A 13,336-nucleotide genomic window follows, 5' to 3' on the forward strand; every position below is an offset into this window, starting at 1 on the left:
GAGTGTACATGATTTGATGGCAAATTTACCAACTTTGTGAGGATTTGAGCCTATGAGCAACCACTTTGCTATAATATTTTTGTTATGTGAATATCAATCTTAGTTTGTTTATTCGAGAACTTGCTTTGTTATGCATGTTGAAGCCGCATTACGAGATTTTATGCATTAAAATGATAAGGGCAAACCCTTTTCCATTTTTCTATTCTCGCATTTTTTTTTCTCTACCCGAAGACCTTTATTTGCTATCTTTGTTTGAGCCTTAACCATTACCCATCTAATTTTCTCCGTCTACTTAACCATTTTTCTTCTTTTTGAGCCTCAATTTAAGGAGATTTTTGGACTCATTGTGTGGATATATTTTGTTGCTTTTTCTACCTTGTAATAAAGTTTCTCAATTAGATCAACAAGCATTATGCTTGAATTAAATTGTGCAAGGTTCATTTCCTTGTTTTGATTCAAAAAAAAAAACAAAACAAAAAAAAAGAAAAAGAAAAAAAAGAGGAAAAAGAAAAAAAAAGAAAAAAAAAGAAAAATCGAAAAAAAAGAAAAAAAATGTTTACATTCTTGGTGACTTGAGTAGAAATAAGCATTTTGATATCATAAGTTCATTCAATGAGTTCATTCTTCTCATTTTGATCTCTTTTTCTTTCGTAAACCTTTCTTTTTCATTCAACCTATTTAACCCCATTACAACCCTTTTAAGACCCTTAGATTTTTGCAATTTTATTCATGTTTTGTGGATTGAGATGTGATATATGAGCAAGCTTATGGTAATAGCATTCTTTGATTTGATTTGAGTGAATAAATGACACCCTAAACACTTTGAGTGCATAGAGTGAAGTTATTGAGAGGGCTATTACATCTTGTTGCACTTGAATTTTGAATGGATCTTCTTGGTGGTTGAATGTTCTTATTCTATCTTATGAGATTCTATGCTTTAAAATCCTTGTCTCTCGAATGTTGATCGACTTAATTTCTTGAGGTATGCTTGCTTAAAATTATTTTTGGATGAGTTGAGATGAGAATTGAGTGGAGATTTGGGATTAATCTTGAGTTATATGCTTGAGGACAAGCATCATCTTGGTGTGGGGGAATTTGTTAGAGTGCAATTTATGCACTAGTTTTGCATTGTTTACTTCCCTTAATATCGATGTTTTGCACTTAATAATAATGTTTTACTTGTGTTTTACTTTTGTAGGTGCAATTCTATTGATTGATGATAAAATTGAGCTAAAAGATGATGTTTAAGGAGGATTGTTCTCTTGGAGAAATTTCTGAGCGTCAGAAGAACTTTGTTGATAAGGCGTGGGCGCGTGCTGTCAACTGCGGACCTGCAGTTTTTAGTTTAACGTGTTTTGTATTTTTGGTTATTTTTGTAATTACGAATTTAATATTTCAGATATTAGTATTTTATTTTAAATAGAATTCTAAAAGAGAAGAGAGAGAGAGTATTTAAGAGAGGAATCTATTGTGAAAAAGGGGGGATTTTGGATTGAAGAAAAAGAAACCCTAGATCTAATTTTTCTCTTCTCTCTATGAAGAGCTAAACCTATTTTTCTGGTTGAAGGATAACGAAGCTTTGATTCATCACTACTGTGAGATCTTTCTTATGCTTTAATTGTTTTATTACTTTTTGGGTATTTGTTTATTCTCTGAATTAGTTTTATGATTATGTTTGTTAATTAGGTAATTGGCCACTATTTAATTATCAACTTAATCTATTGTCAATTAAAGGATTCATCGTATGAAGAATTTAATGTTTGTGACAAATAACATAGCAGAGAGTTGTGTTGTGAGAATAAACAATCTAATTTAAATGAATCATCATATGTGTTGATTAGGATTTGGGTCTCTCTGATTTTTCAGGCTGTCAATTGATTAAATCCTATGATCGTATCTAGGGTTGTCTATTGATTAGGGAAATATCCAACGGTCGTACTTTGGTTATCAACTAATTAAGGAGAGATTGGCTATTAGAGGGTCTCAGTAGGTATAACCGGTCTATTCATAAGTAATAATAATATATATTTGAATCAATGATCAGTAGTCGAATCAAGCTGAGTTAATTCCTTCAACCAGAGCTTTCTCCAATTTGAATTACAACTTTAATTTGCATTCTTGTTATTTTAATTTGATTTTTATTATTGTCAACAATTCCCCCATTTTACGTTTTACGTTTCAAAAGGATTTAAATAATTACCGATCTCTGTGGACACGACCCTGCTCAATCACTATACACAATTTATTTAGAGTAGGAATTTATTTTTGTTGGCTTCGACACCCATCACATATTAAAATATAATTTATCAGAAAACCAAGATAAAGAAATATTATAAGCACATCAATCAAAAAGTGAAAAAAAAAACAATTTTAATTTACATTAAATATAAACTTTTAGTGTTAATCAATTTTCTAAATAACTGAAATTATTTAAAAATAAAAATAAATTATTCTTCCCAAAAAAAAAAAAAAATTACACCCACTCACTGGGCTGTCTGTTAAGAGTCGCTTTAAGGACTGAAGTTGGTAACTTTTTGCAAGTAGTCTTAAGTTGAATGGCAGCCGCCCACGCTTTATGTTTGCTAGCCTAGACCTGATCGGGTCTAGGCCCAAGTTTAGTCTTAAAGTCCAGGCTTGAGCCCGAAAACTAAATTAAAAAATTAATTGATTTAATCGTTGTGTAATTGATTTATAGGGGATGAATCAGCAGCATCATCGGTTAATCGCTTTCAGATTTATGGTTAATCAATAGTTGAGAGTTGTTATCGCCCTGTATTTTCTTAATGTTTTTTTTCTCTCTTCCACAGCATCTTCTAGGAAAGTGCATCCATTACTAAAATTTAGTATTGTAAATAATAAACCAAGTATAAACATTAAATCTAAGAAATTGTATTGCATTTAATATTCAAGGGAGAAAAAGAACTATGGTGCATTTATTAACCAGTAATGAGAAAAGACTAGAATCAGAATATATTAGAATTATAATGAACCGTATTATGTGTTTATTTTATTTTAGACTCGAAATTAATTATTTTAAGTTATTGAAATACCCTTGATTTGTTATCCTAATTATTATTATTTAATATTTATTGTAATATTTTTCATATTACTAAAAAGTAGTAATAATAATGATAATATTGGAATTGTTGTTTTTTATATTATTATTATTCAAAACACTTCTTGTTAGCCCATTCATACGTGCAGACCAAAACCAAATCTCTTCTTCTCCTTCTTTTCTTATAGTGCAGGATGTGTGTGCTCGGACTTCTCTCTCATTCTTTTTTCTTTTTAGATTTTGAAAACCTAAAAAAAAAAGAGTGTAGGAGTTTTTATTTTCTTAAAACAAGACTTTTTGAATTATCCAATTAAGTTAAATTCGGTGGCATCTGGTATTTACATTTCTTGTTTTTTTCGCAAGTTATTATTGCCTAATGCTATGTCAACTCTAACATTAGCATTTTTTTTTTTTGGTCCTCTTTTAACACCAAACATTAGTATAGGTTAAGTAACATAATCAGTACTGGGACAATTTGAAATCCCTTTGTGTTTTATTCACAGTATCTATGAGGGCTTATCCTTTTGCTAGAACAAACTCTAGCAAATTGTCAAATGTGCTTATCTTTTCCCTTGACGACTCATTTTAAAATTGTCTTTCAATGTACAAACACATACATAACCGCCGACATCGAGCACCAAGTTTGGAATTTAATTGATAAGCATACATTTGATAAATTAATGAAAAGTTTGGGAGAGTAGTTTTGATCACCCTCGATTAGGGTGGTATCACGGAAAAGATGAAAAAAAAACATCGTCTCTTCTTCAACAAAAATAAATATTTTCCGTTGGAATCTAAATACAAAATAATTGTTTTTTATTTTTTGAATTAAAATTTAATTAAATACACAAATAATTTATATATTTTTTAAAAAAAATTTACACCCAGTCACAAGGCTGGCTATTAAACTTAAAGGGTGGAAGCTTCGGAGACTAAAGTTGGTAACTTCTCCAAGTGGTCTTATGTTGACTGGAACTACCCAGAATTTATGTTTGGTAACCTAGACCTGATCGGACCTAGGCCCAAGTTTGGTCTTAAAGTCCACAATTAAATTTTAAAAAAATTAATTGATTTGTAATTGGTTTATGGGAAATGAATCAGCATACCTAAAATAACACTAATCTTGACATAATGACATCATCGGTTAAAAACGTTCAGATTTATGGTTAACCAATGGTTTGAGATTTGTTATCATTAATGCTAAATATTTTTTAACATTTTTTCTATCTCTCTCTCCTTAAGGATTTTCTAGGAAAATGCATCCACAACAAAAATTTTAAATTGTGAACAATAAACAAAGTATAAACGTTAAATCTAAGGAACTGCGTTGCATTTCAGTTGAAGCTAACTTTAATATTTTACGGAGAAAAATAATTAAGTTTTTAATGTGATTTATTTATTAATATATATGACTAATTTTTTAAAATAAGATGAAGGGTGAAGCTTAAAAATATAAATTATAGAATTAATTTCTCTCTTCAATAAATCTAAAGTTTATTTTTTTATTACATGCTTCTATTTTATTTTTATTCCATGTTAATGAATGGAGATTTAAATCCATTTTGGATTTATAAAGATGTTTAGATATTTAAATCCACGTGTGATTCCAAACTTCAACCTTTTTTTTTTTCTAATTAATGCAAACAGCCGCCTCTTTGACTGCTTTTCTTCTTTGTTTATTAATTAATTAATTCAGCTGCCCACCTTTCTTTTCCTAATGTTTTCTAAACTCAAATTTTTTTTAAGGACAAGGCTACGTTGCAGACGCTTAGCCAGCTTCACAAAGGGTGCATTTGGTAGGCAATTTTTCTTTCCTGTGCATATGTGTCCTTCCACCATTAGGTGTGTACGTAACAGATAATGTACCGTAACAAGCTCCTATTTTTAAATATGTTTATAATGATAAAATATAAAAATTAAGATTAAAATGTAATGTAATATAAAATTAAAGGTGGAAGAGTATTAAAATAATGTATAAGATATGAATAAACAAGTCAATAAGAAAACCAACAAACGGCAAGAGAAAAGGAATGGTCATGCAGATTTCAAAGGTGGCAGTGACAATGAGATCTCATTTTAACCGATCAAGTCTTTTGACTCTGTCAACTCAAAAAAATAGATTCAAATGTTTTGTAATAAATAAAAATATAATATTAAAATAAATGTGATAACATATATTTTAAATAATTTCAATACAAAAAACATTTGAATGTTTTATAATTTATTAGACATATTTTATTATATTAATATAAATTTTCTAAGAAATATGGACATAATATTAAAATAAATTTATGAAAATTTAAATCATTTTGAATGTAAAATAATTTTAATGTTTTATAATTTATTAGACATATTTTGTTATATTAATATAAATTTTCTAAGAAATATGGACATAATATTAAAATAAATTTATGAAAATTTAAATCATTTTGAATGTAAAATAATTTTAATGTTTTATAATTTATTAGACATATTTTGTTATATTAATATAAATTTTCTAAGAAATATGGACATAATATTAAAATAAATTTATGAAAATTTAAATCATTTTGAATGTAAAATAATTTTAATGTTTTATAATTTATTAGACATTTTATTATATTAATATAAATTTTCTAAGAAATATGGACATAATATTAAAATAAATTTATGAAAATTTAAATTATTTTGAATGTAAAATAATTTTAATATTATTAATCCATTAGGTATTAATTATAAAAATTATTTAACCCAAAGATTTTTTATATCCTTACAATAAATATAAATATATTATTTGCATTTAAAAATTTAAAAATATTTAAATAATATTAATCTACAATTATATTTTCATTTATTATAAATATTTAAAGTCAAATCTTTTGCACTTCTATTTTATTACAATTATGGCGCACACAGAAAGAGCCATATATGCTTTATAGCGTTAGAAATTGGTTTATTTTAAAGCTGGAAACAGAGAGGATGATTATTATAAGGAGAAAAGAAAAAGGGGTAAAGAATATTAATGATTAACAAAATCTCTTTGCAAATTGATTGCAGTAGAAAAAAAGTGAGCTGAGCAATCTAATTTAGTGGTAGAGTGATATTTCATTAGTAGCAAAGTAAGGTTAAGGGAAAGACTTAAGATCTCGCTTTTGATTATAATATTTTTTTTAAAAAAAATTAATTTTAATATTTTATAATAAATAAAAATATAATCTTAAAATAAATATAATAGTACATATTTTAAAATAATCTCATTATTTAAAATTGTTTTAATATTTTGTAATTTGCCAGACAAATTTTATTATTTTCAAGTAAATTTTATAATAAATACAAACACACTATTAAGATAAATATATGAAAAAATTAAAGTATTTTGAATATTATACAAAATAATTTTAATATTGTTAATAGTGAGATAATTCTATTAATTTAAAATGCTACTTAACCTTAAGATTTATTTATGATAAATTAATAATTATATTTTTAAATTATTTCAAATATTAAAAATATTTTAATATTACTAATCTATTAGATAGACTAAATTATTTTGTATAAATTAATTACTATTTAAAGGATATTATGATAAAAAGATCTTAGTGTTTTTATTAAAAATTTAAAATTTACATGACTATTTCTTTAAATATTTAGGGCATATATGAACCACGGAGGAGAAAAGCTTTATTTAATATTTTAGAATAGTTTTTGATCAGTACAATTGGGTCCTTATTCAGAATTATTGTTCTCTTCCGCAACAGTTTTTGTTTATCAAAGTCGTCAATTAAAATTTTAGAATTCTTATCATCAGAAGTAGTCGTTTTAGAAGTTGGGTCTTGGATCAAATTTCTACGAGTGCATGAATTAACAATAAAAAAAATTTCATTACACACGGTTTAAGCTACAAAACTACTATTTGCACAGTTGACTATAAAACTTACCTCCAATTACACTAAACCTCTCTATTTGGTAACGTTGAGACTAAATTAATTTTATTAGCATGAAAAGATAATAGAAATATTATCATAAATATTATTGTTGTTAATCAATTAGTACATGTGATATAAAGGTTAAATGTGCACTATATTTAATAATTAATTAATTGAACATGTTAAACAAAATGTTAATGTATATTTATATAGTGTTAGGAATATGCAAAGTCAAGTCCTCAATTTGCATTATCCTGTATAGAATATTACTCTAAAAATGTTTTACTATAATTGGCTTAGAACATTTGTAAAGAAAATAATAATAGTAATAATAAATAACATACACCGTCACATAGCATCTAGACAGTGATAGAAAATTGTTAAAGAGAGTGCAAACAATTAATTAGAGATTTTTATGATAACTTTTAATATTCATGATAATAACAAATAAATACATGTACCACTTTTTTAAAATATTAAATTTGACGTGCTCCATTAATAAATTATTATTGTAATTCAGACTCTATCTATATATCCTTGCACTAAGAATAATTCAGTCATAATAAAAATTTTCGTAACTACATCTTGTTTCTTCCTCATAATAATAATAATTAGATTGGTTCGAATATTATAACTATATAGATTTAGGTGGCGTTTGTTTTTTTGTCTGAAATCTGAATAGACCTGAATTAGTCTGAATTCTGAATAGATCTGAATGTTTGAATCTGAATAATATGTTTGTTTTTTCGTCTGAATCTCAAAAAATAAGTATTAAGTTGTTTGTTTTTTTCAACTTAAAAAGTTAAAAATATGTACTTTTACATTTGTATCCTTTTAAATTTGAATGTCAAATAAATAATATATTAAATACCACAATATTTTAACATTTATAAGTAAAACTATATTCAAGTGAATACATAATTATTTTGGAATTTTAATATATAAAATACCATAAAATTTAAATTTTATCATATATAATATAAGAAAGAAAAAACAATGATATTTTTATGTGGGGTAAATGTCTATGGGTGAGTTTGAGATAGACATGAAAAATAAATTATAAAGCAAGGATATTTTTTACATTAGTAAGTAATTGACTTAATTCAGATTTTTCCATTAAGTAAAAAGCCAAAAAAATTGACTTATTTTATTAAGTCAAAATTATCTAAAAAGTCTCATTAAATTATAAAAACAAACACCTTTAATTAACTTAATTAATTAATTTAAGTCACTTTAAGTCATTAAGTTAAAAAACAAACGGCACCTCAGTGTATAGCCACATCCAATTTAAATATTGACCCAATTGGGATGGTCCCCAAAAAAAAAATTCGTTAAAGGATAATTCTAATTATTTTTACTTCTCAAACGTTAGTGGGACGTTTGTATTAGTGCACTCGTAAGCCAAGTGGTCAAATATTTATATTAAACTACAATTGCTGACAAGAAAAATCAAGATCGTGTTACGCAAGTGGGTCCCGAATAGGACGTGCCTAAATCTCTCGTAAGCCAAGTTGTCAAATATTTATATTAAACTACAATTGCTGACTAGAAAAATCAAGATCGTATTACAAGTGGGTCCCGAATTGGGACGTGCCTAAATCTTTTTATAATTTTCCCAGTGTAGCGGACAGAGGTCATTACTAAATTTCTCTTCCACACGCCACAGCAGCTTCGGTTAATCAAACTCAATCAATTTTCTTGGCTTCTCCGCTTATCAATATTACAAGGTATGGGTAGCATTTTTCAAATCACATGCGATGGTACTATTTTCAATCGTTGCTTAGATTGCTTTCTTGGAAAAGCAGCATACATAAGTAACCTCCAAGATAATCTCGTTGCCTTGGAGACTGAACTAAGGAAACTAATCGCAGCAAAGAACGATGTGATGACGGCGGTTGTCAATGCTGAACGGCAACAAATGAGAAGGCTGGACCAAGTGCAAGTGTGGGTTTCGAGGGCGGATGCTGTTAAAACTGAAGCTGATGAACTTATCAGAGGCGGCTCTCAAGAAATTGAAAAATTATGTCTTAGAGGGTTCTGTTCCAGGAACTGCACGTCAAGCTACAAGTTCGGAAAACAAGTGGCTAAAAAGCTACGAGCTGTGGAGACTTTAATCGCCGAAGGAGTTTTTGAGGCGGTGGCTGCGGAGGTGGTGCCTGAGAGAGCTCCAGAGCCTGTAGCAGATGAAAGACCTACCGAGCGAACAGTAGTAGGCTTGCAATCACAACTTGAACAAGTCTGGAGATGTCTTGCAGAAGAATCAGCGGGAATCATTGGCCTATATGGTATGGGCGGTGTTGGTAAAACTACACTATTGATCCATATCAACAATAAATTTCTCGAGAGTCCAACCAACTTTGATTGTGTGATTTGGGTAGTAGTTTCAAAAGACCTGCGACTTGAAAAAATTCAAGAAAATATTGGGAAAAAGATCGGTTTGGTTGATGATTCATGGAAGAGTAAAAGTGTAGAGGAGAAAGCTCTCGACATCTTCCGGAGTTTAAGAGAGAAGAGAATTGTATTGCTGTTAGATGATATATGGGAGCGGGTTGATTTAACAAAAGTGGGCGTTCCACTTCCAGGACCACAAAATACTACCTCAAAAGCCGTATTCACAACCCGTTTGATCGATGTTTGTGGTAGCATGGAAGCTGACAGGAAGTTCAAAGTAGCATGCTTATCAGAAAAGGATGCTTGGGAACTGTTTCGAAAAAAAGTTGGGGAAGAAACTCTTGGAAGTCATCATGATATCGTTGAGCTAGCCCAGACTGTGGCCAAAGAGTGTGGTGGTTTGCCACTCGCACTTATTACTATTGGTCGAGCTATGGCCTTCAAAAAGACAGCCGAGGAGTGGAGTCATGCAATTGATGTGCTAAGAACATCAGCTTCTGAGTTTGCAGGTTTGGGAGAAAAGGTGTATCGTCTTCTAAAGTTTAGCTATGATAGTTTGCAGAATGAGACGATTAGATCTTGTTTCTTATATTGTTGTTTATATCCCGAGGATTATGGCATTCTTAAATGGGACTTGATTGATTGTTGGATTGGTGAGGGATTCTTAGAGGAATCTGACAGGTTTAGTGCAGAAAACCAAGGATACTACATTGTGGGCACTCTTGTTCATGCGTGTTTACTAGAAGAGATAGAAGATGATAAAGTAAAAATGCATGACGTTGTTCGTGATATGGCTTTATGGATAGCTTGTGAAATTGAGAAGGAGAAGAGAAACTTTTTGGTTTGTGCAGGTGCTGGATTAGAAGAGGCACCGGATGTTAAAGAATGGGAAAATGTGAGAAGATTGTCATTGATGCAAAACCAAATTGAAACTCTGTCACAGATTCCCGCATGCCCTCATCTCCATACTCTATTTCTTGCCTCTAATAGGAATTTGACGATGATCACGGATGGTTTCTTTCAATTTATGCCTTCTCTCAAAGTTTTGAAGATGTCACTCTGCGATAACTCAACTTTGAAATTACCTTTGGGGATGTCAAAGTTAGGTTCACTAGAACTTCTTGATATTTCAGATACCAGCATAAGACAGTTACCAGAAGAGTTAAAGTTGTTGGTAAGTCTGAAATGTTTGAATTTGAGGTGGACAGGTGCGTTAATTAGAATTCCACGGCAACTAATATCAAATTCTTCAAGGTTACGTGTGTTGAGATTGTTCGCTACTGGCTATTTGTGTCTTCAGGGAGCATCAGAAGACAGCGTTTTATTTGGCGGGGGTGAAGTTTTGATACAGGAATTGCTTGGTTTGAAATATTTAAAGGTATTGGAGTTGACCTTGCGAAGTTGTCATGCTCTCCAATTTTTTTTGAGCTCAAATAAGTTAAAAAGTTGTATTCGATCTCTTTTCCTCCAATTGATCAGAGATAAAAAGTCGATTATTGATGCTACGGCTTTCGCTGATCTAAAGCACCTCAATGAATTATGGATCGATAGAGCTAAGGAGTTGGAAGAATTTAAGATTGATTATACAGGTATAGTTCGAAAAAGGCGGGAACCTTTTGTTTTCCGCAGCCTTCACTATGTGACCATATATAGGTGCTATAAATTGAAAGATTTGACATTCCTCGTTTTTGCTCCAAGCCTCAAGTCTCTTTTGCTAACCTGTTCCTATGTTATGGAAGAATTAATCAGCGTTGGAAAATTTGTTGAGGTTCCGGAGATGATGGGACATATAAGCCCTTTTGAAAATCTCCAAAGGCTTGAATTATGGGATTTGCCAGCTTTGAAGAGCATCTACTGGAAGCCATTGCCTTTTACTCATCTGAAAGAAATGGAGGTAAGTGGGTGTGATCAGCTTAAAAAGCTTCCACTCGATTCCAACAGTGCGAAAGAGAGTAAATTTGTTATTCGTGGAGAAGCACACTGGTGGAACCGTCTTCAATGGGAGGATGGAGCCACTCAAATTGCTTTTCGTTCCTGTTTCCAATCTCTTTAATATAAATTCCTAAGCGGTGGTTGCAAAATTTGATTTCTGGTGAGTGCTATTTCCTTAACTTTAACATTTATTCTCGTCGTTTGCTCCGTGCAAAATACTAGGTCTTTTGTTCTCTGTCTTTATTTCTTTTTTGGGTCTTCTGCAAATCACAATCAAATGTTGAATTATAAATTTGCCAGCATCGCCTTTTTTTTTTTTGGGCCGGGGTTGGTGTCGAATTGATGCTCCGGTTTTTGACTTTTTGTTGTCAAATTTTACTCTGTTTTTTCAAATTGATGCTTGAATAGTTGAATCAAATTAATGCTCACGTAAATTTGTCCAGTTGCCGTAAAAAGATATAATTACACTGAAATGCACACCTCTAGAATGAATAGAATTAATCAGAGAAAACATTAATAAGTGCAGAGTTAGAATATGGAAAAGTTCACTGGCAAATACTTTGTAAAACTTCGGAGTGAAACAGGGAATGCACTTGCAACTAAGGACAAATTGGTGGCCAGCTAATGCCTTCATTTTATTTACATTCATCTTTTTAATTATTGAAGATAAGTGGTTCGTTGCTTTTGTTGTAGATAAAATTCAGACGACCTCAATTGTGACATGACAATATTTAAAATATCTCTTAAATTATTATAAACTTTAATTTATCTTAATTTTATTTAAAAGATAAAAGAAAAATGTGGTATATGGATTAAAATTTTTTTTATCTTCTTAATCAAATGAAATAAATTACAATTTACAATAATTTAAAATATTTTAAAAATTATTATTTCATAAGAGATTAATATGAAATTAATCGTTTTTACTTTTTGAATGTGAAAGGACAAGAAAAGAGAAAGCAGGTGTCCCTGCTTTTTATTTTATTTGAAATCGGAGTTATCCCATATACTTTACTAATTTAGCTCCAACATTACAATGTTTTTAGGCTACACTTTTATTTTTCTTTTACCCCCTTTTTTTATACATGCATGTGGATTACTTTTCTCTAAGCTCCTTAATATTTAAGACAAATCATAAAAGCGATTGAAGTATAACAAGATGATCAAAACATTTAACCCAAAAAAAAAAAGAAATAAAGAAATAAAACACTGAAAATGGAGATGTTGATTAATTTAGAAAAGATACAAGCAAAAGATATTCCCAAAAAAAAGAAAAAAAGAAAAAAGCAACGTTAGTTCATCCATGTCTGTCAATATGTTTTTTATGGTTTTTTTCCAGTTGTTTGTTGTTATAGATTGATTGTAAATTGATATGAACTTGGTGTTGTAATATGTTCGTTTTTGTGGAATTAAATTTGAATATTCAAGATTATTCAAGTCTTATCTAGTATGTGTTCAGTTGTGTTGTCGATAATTTTGCATTCGAATAAGTTTTCACCTAAAATATTAGCATGAGTAGTAGTCCTTGAAATTTTGGTCAAAATTATTGTTATCGTTTGTTTTAGAGGAAATTTTTTTATTAAAGCCTCGTTAACACTATTCCTTATTAAGATTATAAGTTAGTGTCGGTGCAGGATTTGCAGCAACAAATCTTGTCTAGCCACGTGTCAAAAGTACAAATAAATCAAGGGAAAGCACATGACATGGATTAGGATCCAATAAAATTTAAATCCCAAGGAAAAAGGACAACTGTATCCTAAAGTTTCAATAAGAGATACTAAGATATCTTTTGACTAATGTTATTTTTTGGCTTTATTAATAAAAAGATCGAATAGTTTATAACAAATAAAAATATAGTATTAAGCTAAATGTGATAATTTACACATTTTACATAATTTCAATAAAAAAAATATTTTAATGTTTTACAATCTATCAGACATATTTTATTAAATTAATAAGAATTTTCTTATAAATAGCAACATAATATTAAAATAAATTTATAAAGATTTAAATGTAAAATAATTTTAGTATAATTAATACGTGGGATATATTT

The 13,336-nt window shown here is 29.4% G+C and overlaps 2 protein-coding genes across 2 annotated transcripts in view; both read left to right on the forward strand.

Annotated features, from left to right (window-relative positions):
- Positions 1-1,255, forward strand: part of LOC102608225 (probable disease resistance protein At5g63020) — a 136,177-nt gene extending 134,922 nt beyond the window's left edge. Inside the window, exon 3 of the mRNA XM_052444794.1 lies at positions 1,199-1,255. The gene's annotated coding sequence lies outside the window, so the exon portion shown is untranslated. The remainder of the gene's footprint in view (positions 1-1,198) is intronic.
- A 7,590-nt stretch (positions 1,256-8,845) lies between these two features.
- LOC127898714 (probable disease resistance protein At5g63020) lies at positions 8,846-11,404 on the forward strand. The gene has a single exon (XM_052431283.1). It carries the CDS (start codon positions 8,846-8,848, stop codon positions 11,402-11,404), a length of 2,559 nt encoding a protein of 852 aa, XP_052287243.1.
- Positions 11,405-13,336: the final 1,932 nt, after the last annotated feature.

This window comes from Citrus sinensis, chromosome 7 (assembly GCF_022201045.2).
Source record: "Citrus sinensis cultivar Valencia sweet orange chromosome 7, DVS_A1.0, whole genome shotgun sequence".
Classification (NCBI taxonomy): Eukaryota; Viridiplantae; Streptophyta; class Magnoliopsida; order Sapindales; family Rutaceae; genus Citrus; species Citrus sinensis.

Excerpts from the sequence above, each read along its gene's own strand:
- LOC127898714 (XM_052431283.1), top strand. The coding sequence starts at position 8,846 with ATGACGGCGGTTGTCAATGCTGAACGGCAACAAATGAGAAGGCTGGAC.